Here is a 17169-nt window from a genome sequence, read left to right as displayed (position 1 = left end):
CAAAAAGCAGTTGCTTATCGACTTTATAGCAGGCATGACCGACGACTACATCATTCGTGCAAGCAAGGAACTGCTATACCCATAGCCCTACTCGTGTAGAATAAGCAAGTAAAACGTACGCAAGAACAGATACTTAAAGAATATGCAACTAAACTCAACACCACCTACACTACGTGTTAGCACCACAGCAATTCTCGTAGTGCAGTGTATATATAACTACATAGTACTAGCGGTATAAAACAGTTGCTATGATGTAACATTATAGCGTTATAGCATTATAAAGCACGTACAGCTTTCGTACACAATGCAGGTGTATTTGCATGGCTATTACTTGCAATAGCAAGCGGTAGTAAGCTATAGCAAGTAATATAGATTCTTATTGTGTTAGCATGTATAATACAGCTGATACTCTAGTGCTGTAGGGTACAGCTTCATGGGTTCAATTTCGTTTTCTTTCTTATACGATACATACGAATCGATAAAATCTTCACTAAAAACATCCCCTGCGGTAAGAAAATCCTTGCTTTTTACCATTTCATCCAATGCCTCTTCTAGGTTCTGGCAGGTAGAAGGAATACCCTTTAACTGTTCAGGTGGAAGGTCATAGATGTTTCTATCCATTGCGTCACCTGGATCAACCTGGTTTCTAATACCATCTATCATAGCCATTGTCAGTGCGGCGAAAGAAAGATAGGGGCTTCCAGATGCATCACCACAACGAAATTCAAAACGCCTTGCTTTCTCACTTTTTACATACGGAATACGTATCGCTGCAGATCTGTTTGCTGCGCTATATGCTAAACGCACAGGAGCCTCGTATCCAGGAACGAGTCTTCGAAAACTATTGACTGTGGGATTGGTAAACGCTTGGAGCGCTCTTCCATGCTTAAGTAAACCTCCTATTGCATAGAGCGCGGTCTGAGAGAGGTTGGCGTACTTATCTCCTGCAAAAAGATTCTTTTCCTCTTTCCAAATAGACATATGCACATGCATACCACTTCCATTGTCTCCAAAAAGCGTCTTAGGCATAAATGTTGCAGTTTTCCCATGTTGGTGTGCTGTGTTTTTTACTGCGTACTTATATTTATGTACTATATCTCCACTATACATCCCCTCGTCAAATTTTACCCCTATTTCTGCTTGTGCTGTAGCTACCTCATGGTGATGCAAGTATACTGTAAGCCCCATAGCCTGCATATTGCTGGTAATCTCAGATCGAAGATCTGTACAGCTGTCTTGGGGGGAGCTAGGAAGATACCCTTCCTTTGCCTGAATGGCATTTCCATGCGCTCCAATATCCAAGCCAGAATTCCAGGGCCCCTCAGAAGTATCTACCTCATACATTGCTCTATTACTACTTACCTCATAATTTGCACTATCAAAGAGAAAGAACTCTGGTTCTGGACCAAAAAACACCTTATCTCCTGTTCCTGTACTCTTTAAGTACTCTGATGCACGTTTTGCTATACTTCTTGGAGATTTGTTATACAACTCACCCGTTCTAGGATCAACAATATCTCCATATAATATGAGGGTTTTCCTCGAACGGAATGGGTCAATAAACATAGTTTTAAGATCAGGTATAAAAAGCATATCTGATTTTTCAATGCCTTGCCATGCACGGATCGAAGAACCATCAAAAGGAATACCCTCTTCTAGTTTACCTTCGTCTAGCTCTTTTGCTATCAAAGTAATATGGTGTAATCTTCCAAAGATATCACCAAACTGTATATCTACATATTCAATATTGTTTTCTTTGATATGCGACATCAACTCATTTGAATTCATATTATCTCCCTTACTACATAAATGTAATTTATGCTTCTATTATTTTCTTTTATGTATTTATTATATGATACACGGGTTTTCTATGCAAGGGCTTATATGCTAAAATGAAACAATTTTTTGTTTTTTGCGTTATATCAAAAGCCCATTGCACATTACAGCTCTTTTTTGTACAAAAGCCATTGCTGTATAAGACGAGTAAAATGTAGAAAAGATTTCTTCTCTGCCTTCTGTCGTTGGAGTAAGCCCATTGTTAATTTATCTTCCATGTAGCGACGTGCCTCTTTGCGTATACCTGCCATTTTTCTTCTTCCTGATATGTTTTGTTGTTCATATTGCTCCCCGGCATCTGATACAACAAGCACCAGCTTATGTAATAGACGCTCTGCTAGGGCAGTGTCACGCGTGATAACGAGATCTCCTACTCTCGCATGTTTTACTATATATGTATCTGCTGCATCAGTGTCACTTTGAACAAGAACAAAAACACTTTTACTATTAGAAGGAAGTGTTATAGTTCTATCTGCTACAATCGTAAGTTCTACTCCTTCCTGTGCCTCTCGCTCGACAAATGCAATAAGGTACTCCCTTATGTTTCTTTTACACGCATCGGCATCGATAAAGATAGTTCGCTTAATGCGTTGTTGTATTACTCTCGTATCTTCCGTTTCCATCGTAGTTTCTTTTTTAACACAAAAAAATAGTATCTTCGTATAAACTCTAACAAAGTAAAAATATAGCCTCTTACTCGGGCAAGAATGTTACCACCTCCTATATGAAAGGCGCAAGGCCTTACCCACAGCGTTTTAGAAAATCCAGTTTTGAATCTATACAAACCATGCATCCTATCACGTACACGAGAAGAACGAGCGACGCCAAAGAAATCGTAATATGCACAGTTCATTCTTTGTAGTTCTAGAAGTATCTGCCAATGCAACTGGTAGGTTGGCATAACGTTTCTATGTCTCCCGCTCGAAGCTCCATAGAGATACACAGCATACCCTGCGTCGTTCTTGCTAGGTACAACATACAATACAAGAGCTGCAGCAAGCAATATTTCCCCTAGAAATGCCCCATAGCAGAGTAATTTCATATCCTTGCTCTTAGCTACTGCCTTCTGCATGCTCTTAAAGTAGCGCAAGGAATGTATGGCTATGCCATTTCTTAGAGCGGTTTCCTCAAGTAGTGTAAAAAAAGCATCTAGGCTAATATTGCTCTGTACACGCACTCCATGTTTTTGCGCTACGCGGATATTGTAACGTGTTTTTTGCTTAAAAGACGCCAACAGCTCATCTTTACCTAATACCTGTATCTCTGTTTTTTCTCCCTTACCCATAAGTGGTACAAGAACAGTTGTTGGAGCCTGTACAAAACTTTTTTGTGATACAGTATATGATATATAAGATCTTGGGCATGTTTTTGTAAGACTAAAGTGTATCTTTTGAAAAAACACCCTGCTAGCAAATACTTCGGCTTTTGCATGATTCATTGCTAATACACTTGGCATGTCCCAGCGTAACGCAAAGAGTCTGTCATTGTATTCGGTTTGTAGCGCTTTGTATATACCCATAAGCACGCAAAGAGCTTGAACAGTGCCCTGTTCTATATGAGATAGCTCTACTTCTGCGTTGCACGTGCTGTATGCTTGTGTATTGTTTCTGTTTTCTTCCACAGCACAACATCGAATAGCACTTATAGGAAGAAAACCATCAGCGCAATATGCAAAATACCCAAGCAGAGGTATTTTTTTTTACTAAGAGTAGTACATCGCTTTCAAGTTCTTTATATGTGTGCTGTCGAAACGCATGCTGCTTCCACCCCACACTCTGTTTTAGCTCCCCCCACATGGCACTGTGATGCATGTACGCGCTCTCCACAGCTGCTGGGTCTATTTTCTCTATTTGTATGTCTTGTTCTGTCATAGATAACAATGTACTCATGCTCTTATCGCGAGGTGTACAAAAGCACAGTTTATAGAAAGCACATCAAAGCAGTGCTGTAACTTATACAGAAGTGGTGCTAGCCCACCCTGCCATCTGATATGTTTTTTGTTCGTAGCTCCTCTTCACCTACAGCAAGGGGAACTCCATCTATTTCCACCTTATGCTTAGATGCTACGATGCTAAAGTCTGCAAACTTGTCTATCTTGAGCTGTGTATATCCCTCTGCCCCCACACCCCCTTTGGGAAGTACCTGGGACCCCACCTGAAACTCGTCTGCAAATAATACCTCTAAACGTTTAGTGCCTGGGGGTTCTTCAGACTCTACAGCAAGGAGCATCCCATTGCTACGCACACCCCGAAACTTGGCGGGCTTAAGATTCGCCACTATTATAATCTTTTTTCCTTGTAGTTCTTCCTCTGCGTAGTGGTATCGAAGCCCGCTTACTATACATCTTCCTTCTTCTGTCCCGTCGTCCAAACGAAGGATATAGAGCGTGTCAGCTTCTGGGTGTGCTTCTACCTCAAGAATTTTAGCAATACGGAGCTCTACTTTTCCTGCAAATAGCTCCGCTGCTGTTTTTGAGATTTCACTTTCTTGCTTATTTTCGCTTTGCATATGTTTCTCCTGTGTTCCAATATATTTCTTGCTAAGCCGTGCAATTGTATCATCCTCTAGCCTCTGCAAGAGATGCCCTAATGTATCCATGTGCGTAATACCATCTCGGTGGCATAATAGCCCCCAATGAAAGTGCGTATAGTATTGCTTGTAAAGTTCTGTAGTGTTCTCCTCGTTTTCTGCTATAACAGCAACACGGGAACTGTTGTTGGGGTACAGACTTCGTAATATGCTATTGGAAAAAGTAGGGGTAAATGGCTCTATAAGTATCGCAAGATCGCGTAGGAGGTACACTAAATTGCGCATAAGCCATTGTGTTTTAGGCATATCATGGGTACGTAACTTCCATGGCTCCATAGATTGAAATAGCTTATTGCCATAATCAGAAAGACTCATAACGGCTCTACATGCATTTCTTAATTCTGTATTCTCAAAATAATGCTCTATCTCTGCTTCTTTTTTTTGTATATCTGCCCATATTTTCTCACTTTCAGTGGGAAATATATCCTCCTGCACAAGTTCCTCTCCAATATACTTATGGTGGAACGCAAGAATTTATGAGCAAAATTTGCAAAATTATTTATTAGCTCTGAGTTGATTGTTTCTTGGAAATCTCGCCAAGTAAAAGTAAAATCCGAATTCTCGGGTCTATTAAAAAAGAGATAAAAACGCCATATGTCTACATCTAGACCAATTTCCACTACATCATTACCAAAAACGCCCCTCCCCATGCTCTTAGAGAAGGCGCCCCCTTCGTAGTTTAGATATTCTGTGGAGGATATGCTATGAAGCAAGGTCCACGTTTCACCGCTCCCTAAAAGTGAAGCAGGAAAGATAACCGTATGAAAAGGAATATTGTCTTTACCAATAAACTGCACAAGCTCAACTTCCTCTGGCTTGTTCCACCACTCTCTCCATGCATCGCTATGGCAGGCACTGATAGATATATACCCAATAGGTGCATCAAACCATACATAGAATACCTTGTCGGTAAACCCCTCCAGGGGCACGGGAATGCCCCATTTAAGATCTCTAGTAATTGCTCTCGATTTTAGACCATCTCTCATCCAAGCTTCGGTCATTTTTATAGCATTATGCGACCAAGTATGCTTTTTCGTATTGAGCCATTTCTCAAGCATAGGACGTATCTTAGGGAGATTAATATACAGATGTGTGCTACTTCTTAATACGGGGCTTGTATTATCAATTTTACTCAGGGGGTTTATAAGTTGAGTGGGGTCAAGTAGCGACCCGCAATCTTCACATTGATCTCCGCGAGCTTGCTGATATCCACACTTAGGGCAGGTCCCCATAATGTAACGATCTGCAAGAAACATCTTGCTTTTTTCAGAATAAAACTGCTCTACTGTTTTTGTTTCTATATATCCATTTGTATGCAAATTCCAAAAAATGCTCTGCACTATCTGTGTTTGCTGGGGAGTGGAAGTCCTTCCAAACCTGTCAAAACCAATTTCAAACCACTTATATATCTCCTTATGGATGTTATAGTACTTTGAACATAGTTCTTGAGGGCTTATTCCCTGCTCTAATGCTTTTGTTTCTGTGGCTGTGCCGTATTCATCTGTGCCACAAATATAGAGCGTCTCATGCCCCTTGCTTCTCGAATAACGAGCGTAGGCATCCGCAGATAACACTTGAATAAGATTACCAAGGTGTGGAACATTATTAACATAAGGTAGCGCCGATGTGACGAGACGTTTTTTCTTCATTGCAATCGTGTGCTCTATGGCATGTATTCTATCTTTATAGTATCATATTTCTATGAGTGCAGATACTAAGAAAAGTAATATAGATATAGAACATGCATTCAATACGCAATATGGGTATAAAGCACAGAGCATAGCATCCGCACATGCTAGGGTTAACTTAATCGGTGAGCATACCGACTACAATAATGGGCTCGTGCTTCCTACACTGCTGCCACTTACAACAAATGTTGCTGCCGCTATACACAGCAGCGTACCAGAGGACACAGTCGTTGTATGTAGCACATTTGAAGAACAAGAAGATAGCGGGCGTGCTGTAGGCACAACACACACACTATCTCTTTTAGAGAAAAAAAGAGGAATGTGGACCGACTATGTTATAGCTTCTTTACGAGAAGTAAAGAAACACATTCGTGGTCCTCTCCCCGGTCTTGCTTTGTACATACACTCCTCTATTCCGGCTGGCGCAGGCATTTCAAGCTCTGCAGCACTAGAGGTAGCGCTAATACGAGTAGTAAAAACACTCCTCTCTATAGAAATAGGCGACATGACAATAGCAACTATGGCACAACGTGCCGAAAATGAGTACATAGGGCTTCCTTGTGGGTTGATGGATCAGATGGTGATAAGCCTAGCGTTTGAAAACCATGCGCTTTGTATTAATTTTTACGACCAGAAGCAGCCTAGCTATGAACCTGCCCCGCTCTTTAAGAATCATGTATTTCTTGTAGTATTCTCAGGGATATCTCATAGATTAGCAGAGGGAGATGGGGGCTACAAGACACGCTTCGCACAGTGCCAAGAAGCATGCAAACAACTGCATATAGCATCTCTTAGTCAACTATCTGTGCAAGATCTGCAATCACACACATTACAGGACACAATACTATGCAAGCGCGTGGAACACGTTGTGCAAGAAAACAAGCGGGTAAGAGATGCGTATGCAGCACTTATTGATGGTGACATACAGGTATTCGCAGAATGTATGAACACAAGCCATATCTCGCAAAGAGACCTCTACCAATGTTCTATCCCTGAAATAGACATACTCTGCGAAGAATCACTTGCTCATGGGGCCTTAGGGGCTCGCATTACTGGTGGTGGGTTTGGTGGGGCTATTGTACTGCTTGTGCACGAACACAAGAAAGAAAAACTACGAAATGCTATACTAGCTCAGCACAAAGAAGCACGAATACTAGCAGAGCTTACTGTTCCTTAGCAAGCACCATAACTCTATGCACTACAATTCACTGCAATTATGGTATTATAGTGGTATGCTTTTTATAACTCAACACTATTGCACCCTCATTGCATACCTCATAAGGACGACTTCTCATTAACAACAGCGCTTTACACACCAACATACAAATAAAGACGGGGGATTGCTTTCTCTTCTTGCCCACACTTCCTGATAACTCAGTACACATGGTACTAACAGACCCACCTTATTTTATTGACAAATTAGATGACACATGGAATGACAAAAAAATTAAAAGCACCAACAGCAATACTATTTCCCACCTCCCATCGGGAATGAAATTTAGCCCACAGCAGAGTATATCCTTTGGAAAGTTTTTTTCCAAACTAGCAAAAGAAATATACAGAGTGTTAGTACCAGGTGCTTTTTTTATTTCTTTTAGCCAAGGAAGGTTGTACCAAAGAATGACAGTGGCAAGTGAGGATGCAGGATTTTGGATTAAAGATATGCTTGCGTGGCACTACACCAAACGCGCACAGGCAAAGGCATTTACCCTAGATCACTTTATAGACAAAAAACCCATACCACAGAAAGAAAAGGAGAGGCTAAAAAATAAAATCAATGGAAGAAAGACCCCCCAACTAAAACCAGCCTTTGAGCCACTAATGCTCGCACAAAAACCATTAGAAGGAACATTTATAAACAATTTTGACAAATGGGCTGTGGGGCTTATTGATACAAGTATTACTATGGATGGCCACTTTCCATCGAATGTACTGAAAGTAGAGAAAACAGAAAAAAAAGACAAACACGGACATCCTACACAAAAACCAGTAGCATTATTAGAACATCTTATAAAGATCTTTACTCAGGAGGGGCAAACAGTACTAGACCCATTTATAGGAAGTGGTAGCACTGCTGTAGCATGTTACAAAAGTAAAAGAAAAGTAATAGGATACGAACTAGAATCAAAATACACGAGCATTGCAAGAGAAAGAATACAAAAGGAAGTAGCAAGGGCTGGGTTTGCTTATTAAACTTTGTTCACAGTCTTTGCAAGAAAGCTACACGCATTCCTAGAGAAACATTTTTTCGTCTGTATTGTTATACATCTCATCTCGCAAACCTTGCACCTTAGCATCTTCAAGGTAATCAGAAAAGCTCATTAATTTATCAATAACACCATTTGGGGTGAACTCGATAATTCTGTTCGCAACAGTTTCTATAAGCTGTTGGTCATGAGAATTGAAAAGTAGCACCCCCTTAAATTTGATAAGAGCATCATTTAAGGATGAAATCGCCTCTAAATCGAGGTGGTTTGTTGGTTCATCTAAGATAATAACATTAGGAGAGCTTAGCATAATTTTCGAATACATGCAACGTGCTTTTTCTCCCCCAGAAAGAACCTGAACAGACTTAAATATATCATCACCACTAAAAAGCAACCTTCCTAAGAACCCCCGTATATATTGATCGTCTGTAGAATTGGTAAAGGATTTGAGCCAATCAAAAATATGTACGTCTTCTGTAAAGAAATCTGAGTTATCGCTTGGATAGTAGTTGTGCTGTATCGTTTGTCCCCATGCTATGCTCCCCTGCTCTACAGTAAGCGTGCCTGCTAACATTTCAAACAATGCTTTTTTGACAATGTTCATAGATCCAACAAACGCTATTTTCTGCCCCTGCTCTACTCGCAATGAAAATTTTTGCAGAAGCCGCTCTTCCTCGGAAGCTATTTCCACGTCCTTTACTTCGAGTACAAATTTTCCGCATTCCCTCTCTACATCGAAGTGAAAATACGGAAAGCGTCGCGTTGATTGGGGTAACTGGTCAACATCGAGCTTTTCTAAGAGTTTTTTCCTTGAAGTTGCCTGCTTAGCACGTGCCTTGTGGGAGGAAAATCGCTGTATGAACTCCTGTAACTGCTCCTTCAATTTATCTGATCTCTTTTCTTCTAATCGTTTTTGTTTCTGCATAAGCTGACTTGCCTCAAACCAAAAATCGTAATTTCCCACATACGATCGTATAGAAGTAAAATCTATATCTAAAATATGGGTGCTTACCATATTAAGAAAATGACGGTTATGCGAAACAATTATTGCAATATTTTGAAACTTGAGGAGAAAATCTTCTAGCCAACGAATAGATTCTATATCTAACCCGTTGGTGGGCTCGTCCATAAGTAGTATATCAGGGTTGGCAAATAAAGCTTGTGCTAATAGAACCCTCACCTTTTCTGAAGGCTCTAGATCCTGCATCTTTTTCTCCATAATAGCATCCCCAAGCCCTAACCCCTTAAGTAGTATGCCGACTTCTGACTCTGTCTCCCATCCACCCATACTTGCAAACTCCTCTTCGTACTCAGCAACCTTTAATCCGTCTTCTTCTGTAAAATCTACCTTCTGGTATATCTCGTCTCTCTTCTTCATAACACTGTATAGCTCTGTATGACCCATATAGACCGTTTCCTGCACAGAATGTGCATCAAACATGTTCTGATCCTGCCTAAGCACCGCAATGCGCATTGAGCCCTGCGTATTGATAGAGCCAGTATCGCAGTCCAAATCTCCAGCAAGCAAGCGAAGAAATGTAGATTTACCAGCACCATTCGCTCCTATTACACCATATGTATTTCCCTCGTGAAACACAAGGTTTACATCATCAAAAAGTTTCTTATCAGAAAAAGAGAAGCTCACATTAGAAACAGTAAACATAGATATATTGAGTATAGCAAAAAATAAGAACTTAGATCATCTGTGCTTGTTTTGTGTTGATAAGATAACAAGGAACAGCAGAGCGGATATAGCCACAAGAACGCTAGTAATATACCATGGTGCAATAGAAATATAATTGCGAGCATCATAGAGTAGATTTCCTAAACTAGGATGTGGGCGACGAAGACCAAGACCAAGGTAACTTAACCCCGCTTCTATGCTTATAGAAATTGATATAAGGGAAGGTAGTTGCTTGTATAACTTAGGTCTTAGTGAGGGAAGTTGGTGTTTTATTATAATTCGCCAGCTGCTTAGTCCTAAATCCCTTGCAATACTAAGATGCTGCGTATGCTGATGTGAAAGTAATTCTCTACTACTAACCCGATACACAAGCGGGGTAAACGCTAGCAGTTGCCCTATTACAACAGTATGCGTACCCCCTCCGGTTCGCGCTGCAATAGCAAGGCACACAAGGAGCACCGGTATTGCAAGCACACAATTTGCACATATATCTACGATGTACAGGCAACGTTTTCCCAGCATAAGAGTAAGGATTGCTACACCCAAACCTAGGCACAGTGCTGTAAACACTGTAAGCACAGAAAGTACTATAGCATTGCTTACCGCAAAAAGCACTCGTGATGCTATATTCCGCCCAAAGAAATCTGTCCCCAGTGGATATTCCCAATGTTGGAGCTACTAAACGATGCTCTAAATTCTGCCCCTGAGGATCGATAGGGAGTATGTACGGAAGAAAAAAAAGAAGAAAAAAGCAGAGAAAAGCAATGGAGTTACGTATAGATGCATGAGATGCCATTGTAATAGTAGTTCGTATGCTTATTCTAGCATGGTATTGCGAAAATCGTAGCGTTCTAGCACCGTATCAAAATGAAAATCACTTACTCGGGTACGCACTGCAAACTGCACTTCGTTTTCTGCTACAAAAAGAAAGGGATGCTCGTCGGTCATAATCTTTAACGCTTGCTTATACAGGGCTATGCGTTTTTGAGAATCAAACTCTGTGCGCGCTGCGTCTACTAAGTCTCTATATTCACTGTTTCGCCACCCCACATATGACTCACCATTCCCAAAGTTTCGTAAACGCTGGTCGGGGTCTAACTTGCCTGTATGTCCTATAACAGTAATATCAAAGTCTGCTCCTCTGTACACCCTACTAAGCCAGGTACCCCAATCTAGCTCTTCTACGCTTGTACGTACCCCCACTGCTCTTAGCATTTCCTGATACATTTCTGCTGCTCTTATGTGGGCAGCAAAGGCATTAGGAACCGCAATGCGAAGCTCTCTTACAATTGGGTTCTGTGTAAAATACTCTCTTGCCATCTTTTGATTATATTCAAAAGACGTGTCGTTAAGAAAATACTCGCTGTTGGAATGCCAAAACACATTTAGTTCCCTTCCTCCATCGTATGCTATATCTATTACCGCAGATTTATCGATAGCCTGAGAAAACGCCTTACGCGTTTCGGGGGTAGATAACTCTTTTCTTCGCACATTGAAAGCAAGAAGCAATATAGTAGATCCTGGTTTTTCTACAATTTTTATATCATTGTTGTTCTGCAATTGTAGTCTTTCGGGTTGCCCTATGTAAGGTACTATATCCACTTCTTTATAAGCAAGGGCTTGTATTTGTGCTGCAATATCCTTTATTACAACAAAATCTATTCGATCAATATGTGCTGGGTGAGGGTACTCTGCGTTTTTAGTAAGAATAATTACCTGATTTTGCTTCCACTGAGAAAATGCAAAGGGGCCGGTTCCTATAGGCTGGGTAGCAAAATTGTGACCGCTATATATTTTATCGCTGGGCAAAATAACGCTTTCGGGCGCACTTAAAAGAGAACGAAAACCCGCGTGGACTTCTGATAATTGTAACTGAATACTATGACTATCAAGCACGCGTAACGATTCTATGTACTCATATTGACCAGAAAAGGGCGACTGTGTTTCCTCTGCCTGTAATCGTTCGAATGTTGCCTTCACATCCTCTGCTTGCAATTCTTTTCCATGATGAAAGAGTATACCCTTTTTGAGAGTAAGCTTCCATGTACGACCATTGTTTTCTATACGTGTTTCTTGTACAAGCGAGGAATTTCCGTCCGCTTGAAAAAGAGACTCGTATATATTGTTATTTATTTGAGATGTTATTGTTGCGGATGTTTTCTGTGGGTCTAAACTGTCGGGGTTGGCACTCAACACTACTCGAAGGCTTGTATCCTTTGCGGATCGTTGTTGCGAGCAAGAAAACAGGGAGGAAAAAGCAATAAAGAGAAGAATCGCTACTACTGCTTTTTTGATGTTACACGAGATACACAAGGTACCTGTTCTGTGTCTTGTGTGTAATTCTTGCACTATGTGTGTGATCGTCCCTTGTACTGTTTTCATATTCTCATTATACAGTATGTACCATAGCATGTACCATGCCTAGCTTACAAATACCATGACAACACTGCTTTTGTTTCTTTTGTGCTATGACTGCGCTTCTCACAAACGCTTATATATGCTATACTGTAAAGTACATGAAAATAGAAAAAACACGACCTATAGTACATATATGTATTCTACTCAGCTCTATTGTAACGCTTTTTGCACTACTCTATTTTCTTTCGCATGTCAGTCTTCATCAATCCACAATTCTAGACGTATTTCTTTCTCCTTTTTCCATTGCTCGTATTGCCGATGTACTGTTTTTTATGATACAGGAACCTATGATACGTATTATTGTATGTATACTGCTTCTACTAGTCTTTCTGTTTCTCTTCATTGCAATAAACCGAGTATGTGTAAAAAAACTAATACGCACTAACCAAGAATAAACAAGAATAAGCATACATCCTTTTTGCTTGGCGCTACCTTCTAAAACGAATACATGATATCCAGCAATACAGTACTGCGTACTACATACTCAGAACTGTAATCTGTGCTAAGCTCTGTGTTAGAATACAGAGAAAGGCTAAAGCCCGGTACCGGTGTCCATTTTGGCCCAAGAAACACCGTATACAACTGTTTGCCCGCGCCTTGCATATCGGCAAGGGTAATAATTCCTGCAGTTTGAAACGAAAGCGTGTTGTTAAAATTCACTGTAACACTTGGTTGCAGGGAATAGCTTTGATTCTGATAGAGAAATTTGACGAGAACTGAAATGCCCCAATAGCATCCACTGCAAACAACGACAGTATGCCCGAGCTTATTGCAAAAGACTCCTGAAATTGTTGTTCGTACTCTGCATCGTCTCCAAAAGTAAATTCTGCAGATGAGGCTAGATATATCTTTACAAGTAGGGGGAATGTAATGCTTAGATAGGGCGCTATGCTCTGCTGGTGTATCCTGTAGTACGACCCAAGCTCAAAATCTATGTAATCGCTTGCTATGTGCACCCTTAGTCCAGCGCCAAAACGAGAAAGATCTTTTGGAACCAGCACTGCTACCTTTGCCCCCGTCTCATTGTTGGTATCTATACGTAATTCATCATCGAGTAACCCGGATACCAATTCTAGATAAGAAAAGCTACTTAAAGGAAACAAAAGTCTTAGATGCCAAAAAGAAAAATCCCTTGCTAAACCATCAGCTATGCTTGAAGATTTTGGAGAAACACCAAATATAACATCCCCCGCATTATAGTACGAACCTACTCCCCAAGCCAGCTGATTTTTACCTAGCTCTAACTGGAATGTATAATCCCCTACTGGAATACGACTTCTAATAAAAGCACGAGAAAGATCAAAAAGTATGGTATCATGTGTTGTTGCCTGAAGGTTTACCCGTAGCAAACCCTTTACCCAACGAGACGTGGTAGACTCTATCATGTAAAATATATTGACACCTGCTGCTAGAAATAAGGAATCGTATACATATGCCACAGAGGGATGTGGTTCACTGTGATACCCTATAGCTGCCGAGCTGTGTATCTGAGTAGTCTGGCGTGCCTCAGCTGATAACGGAATAGATTGAGTGCCTATGCATATAAGTAAAACAAGAAGTATTGTTCTGCCTGTTGTAGTATACATGCCTCTTATGTATACCACACTAAAATCTCAATTCCTCCAAGGTAAATTTTCTTTGTGGGATCCTTGTGTTTCGTATTCTCTCAATAAATATCTCTGTCTTACTATCCTCTTTTATAACATCATTAAACACAACATGGGTGTATATATAATTATTACCAAATGTCTCCCAATCAAGAATAGAAATTGTTTTCATAAGCTGTTTTCGTAGCGTGTAGTATTCGGCGGCTAGTATCATAAATGTGTCCTTTGCCACCCACACACGTTGATAGGGATAACTGAGGGTTCTTGGCTCTTTACCCGATAAATACAGTACATATGCATCTACTCCATTCATCTCCTCTTCCCCTTCCAGTGCTGCATCGTATATTTCCACCAAAGACTGGTCTCCCGCTATGTCTTGAAAAGAAATATCCGAACCCATGAAAGATTGCTGTAGCATGCTTTCACTAAGTGTAATAACCTCGTCAGCGTCGGGATAAAACAAATAGAGCTTATCGTTCCTTCGTAGCACCTTCTGACCATACTCTAAATTACTAGTAAATTCGAGCAATGAAAAATCACGTCCTTTCTGATACATAGTAAAGCTACTCTCTTGTTCACCATAGAAATCAGACACAAACATACTTACTTCTGCAGTAAGGTTATCGAAGACTTGATTCTGCTCTACCTGTTCTACAATTTCTTCTACGCTTGGTGTTTGCGCAAACACAGTAAGACTACTTGTGCATATAAAAAATAGCAGTGTTATATTCTTCATATAAATTCCTCGTACATCACAGGCCTTGCGACAGAATCTCTGTGATATGTAATTTTTTTATCTTTCTTAGAGGCAGGTAAATAAGAATATTTATTACAAACAAACCATACACGGTAAGAAGTAAAGACCAAAAGCCACTTATTCGAGGATACAACACGGTAGAGAAAGAAATCCCCTCTGCGTCGATGCCCTTAAAACTAAGGTCCATACCTGTAGTGCCTAGAATAAGCACTATAAGTAGCCCTACAAACGCTCCAAGTACCAAGCCTATTACAGTAAGTATAAGATACTCACACCACACAGATCTGTGTATTAGTTTTTTCGTAAACCCTATTGCTTCCATAACAGCTAACTCATATCTTCTCTCCATAAGCGTGGCAGTAACAGTGTTAAACACTACAAGGCCGCCTAAGAGAAAGAAAATCAATGCTATATTTAAGTAGATAGCACGCGTAAAGGTAACAAGATTAAGCTGGCCAGACTCTTTGATGCTTTGTATAGAGAGGGCTTCTGAACTAGGAATACTTGCTGATAAACGTTCGATAAGATTTTTGAGGTTTGCGTTTTTCGTAAGCTGAACAAAAATCTCTGTGACTTCGTTGCTAGACTTAAAAAACCTCTGAGCTACATCAAGAGGGATATAAGAATAAGTACTATTGAATCCTCCAACGGGGTATTCTATTGTGCCTACAAGAGTAAATGACATAGCATTGCTACTTCTATATTTTGTTCTGCCTAACACTGTTATGGTATCTCCAAGTTCTAAATTCAAAAGCGATGCTTTCTCACTCCCCATAAGTACTTCACGTTGCCCTGCACGGGGAAGCTTGCCTTCTATTGTAAGCTCATCCCAACTCTGATACTGCGATTCTCGCTCAATATCCACCCCATACAGAACAATAGATTCCATACGCTCATCTCGTATCGTACTGGCAGGTAGTAGGAGTCGCTTAGAAACATTCTCTACCTCTTCTTCTGCTAATAGTAGTGCTACTACTTCTTTTTCGTTTTCGATGGTAAGATGAGACGGGCTAATAAGTATGTTCTCAGCATATTCCTTGCTTCGTATCTGTATGTCTCCCCCTGAATAATGCCGTATGTTATACAGGAGATCTTCTTCCATACCCGCTATAATCCCGAAGAGAAACATAACAATAAGCACCGACACGGCTATAGCTATTATGCATCGAATGGAATGCGCAGACTGTCTCCGCATATTGCGTACAGCTAGATACACTATACTCATGTGTTTACCCTCAATAGCTGCGTTATTTGTGAATACTTCTTATCAAGAATAAGCAAGGCACTCAATGTTACAAACACTGTAAATAGAACGCCAATGATAAGCGTGTAAAGAAAGCTGTCGTAATTCCATACCCCAAAAAGCATGCCATCAAAAGGGGTGCCCCAGTCGCTTTCCTCAAAAAACATGGTATAATCCAACCCGTAGTTCACAAGAAGGTACATAAACCCCGATCCCAATACAGCAGCGACAAGGGCAGAAATAACACCAAGGTATAAAGACTCAAACACAAAAAGCTTAAACATAGTGGCTTTGCCCATACCAAAAGAGTACAGCGTACCTATCTCTTTACGCCTAGAATCCATATTGATGCTCGTGAGGTTTATAAGCCCTGTTGCAGCAATAATGAATATCAGAGAAGTAAGTATTAAACTCAAGGAGCGGGGGACCTTCCAAGTAAGGTTATATCGTTGCTTTTCTACAGTTTCCCAAGAATGTATATTAATATCCTCTGTGCTGCTACTTATAATGTTTTTTAAGGCTAATTCTTCCACCTCGTCTAGCGCAGAAAACATAAGTGTGCCATTCGTTCCGAACCGCGACATGTTATACACATTAATCTCATTATATTGATTATCTAGTGCAAGATATGAATTAAGCGTATCATATGATACAAGAATAAATGATCTATCTAGGCGGGGGTTGGGTGTTTTGTATATTCCAGTAACAGTAAGATTTATTCGCTCGATAAAACCCCCATTACCTCTCCCAATAACTGTAATAGGCGCTCCTATGCGTGCGCCTGTTTTTTTGGCAAACCACGTGCTTACCCATGCGTTTTCAAAGCCTAGCGTCTTTGCCCCATCGTTCTCTGATGCAAACTGCTGTACATATGTATCCGAACTATCTACACCCATAACCCCAAAGAACAGCGAGCCTGTTGCAAAAAACGGCGGATCGCGAAACACCAACTCTGCTTGTATTTTTGCCCGCTTCGATGCTCCCCAACCCTTCTCTTCTAATCGTGATTCTAGTGCATCCGAAAAAGAAAACAAACCGTCGATGTACTTTGTTTTGTCTTCCCAGTAACTGTTGTGCATAATCTGATACTCACCCGTCTGATACCTCATAAGGTGTAACGCACCTTGTATGTACATTCCA

At 40.6% G+C, this 17169-nt stretch overlaps 5 protein-coding genes across 5 annotated transcripts; 2 read left to right on the top strand and 3 right to left on the bottom strand.

Annotated features, from left to right (window-relative positions):
• Positions 1-384: 384 nt before the first annotated feature.
• On the bottom strand, positions 385-1788 carry LOC132564587 (glutamine synthetase-like). Its single transcript, XM_060229237.1, has one exon. It carries the CDS (start codon positions 1786-1788, stop codon positions 385-387), a length of 1404 nt encoding a protein of 467 aa, XP_060085220.1.
• A 2016-nt stretch (positions 1789-3804) lies between these two features.
• On the bottom strand, positions 3805-4740 carry LOC132564586 (methionine--tRNA ligase-like). Its single transcript, XM_060229236.1, has one exon. It carries the CDS (start codon positions 4738-4740, stop codon positions 3805-3807), a length of 936 nt encoding a protein of 311 aa, XP_060085219.1.
• Positions 4741-4787: 47 nt separating this feature from the next.
• Positions 4788-6074, bottom strand: LOC132564584 (methionine--tRNA ligase-like). Its single transcript, XM_060229235.1, has one exon. The coding sequence runs from the start codon at positions 6072-6074 to the stop codon at positions 4788-4790; it is 1287 nt and encodes a 428-aa protein (XP_060085218.1).
• Positions 6075-6126: 52 nt separating this feature from the next.
• Positions 6127-7290, top strand: LOC132564583 (galactokinase-like). Its single transcript, XM_060229234.1, has one exon. The coding sequence runs from the start codon at positions 6127-6129 to the stop codon at positions 7288-7290; it is 1164 nt and encodes a 387-aa protein (XP_060085217.1).
• A 443-nt stretch (positions 7291-7733) lies between these two features.
• LOC132564582 (type II methyltransferase M.HindIII-like) lies at positions 7734-8306 on the top strand. Its single transcript, XM_060229233.1, has one exon. The coding sequence runs from the start codon at positions 7734-7736 to the stop codon at positions 8304-8306; it is 573 nt and encodes a 190-aa protein (XP_060085216.1).
• The last annotated feature ends 8863 nt before the right edge of the window (positions 8307-17169 follow it).

This window comes from Ylistrum balloti, unplaced genomic scaffold (genome assembly GCF_031769215.1).
Source record: "Ylistrum balloti isolate Yb309-2 unplaced genomic scaffold, AGI_CSIRO_Ybal_v1 Utg372370, whole genome shotgun sequence".
Lineage (NCBI taxonomy): Eukaryota > Metazoa > Mollusca > Bivalvia > Pectinida > Pectinidae > Ylistrum > Ylistrum balloti.
Note: the sequence above shows the minus strand (reverse complement) of the source record. Positions and strands in the feature narration are given on the sequence as shown.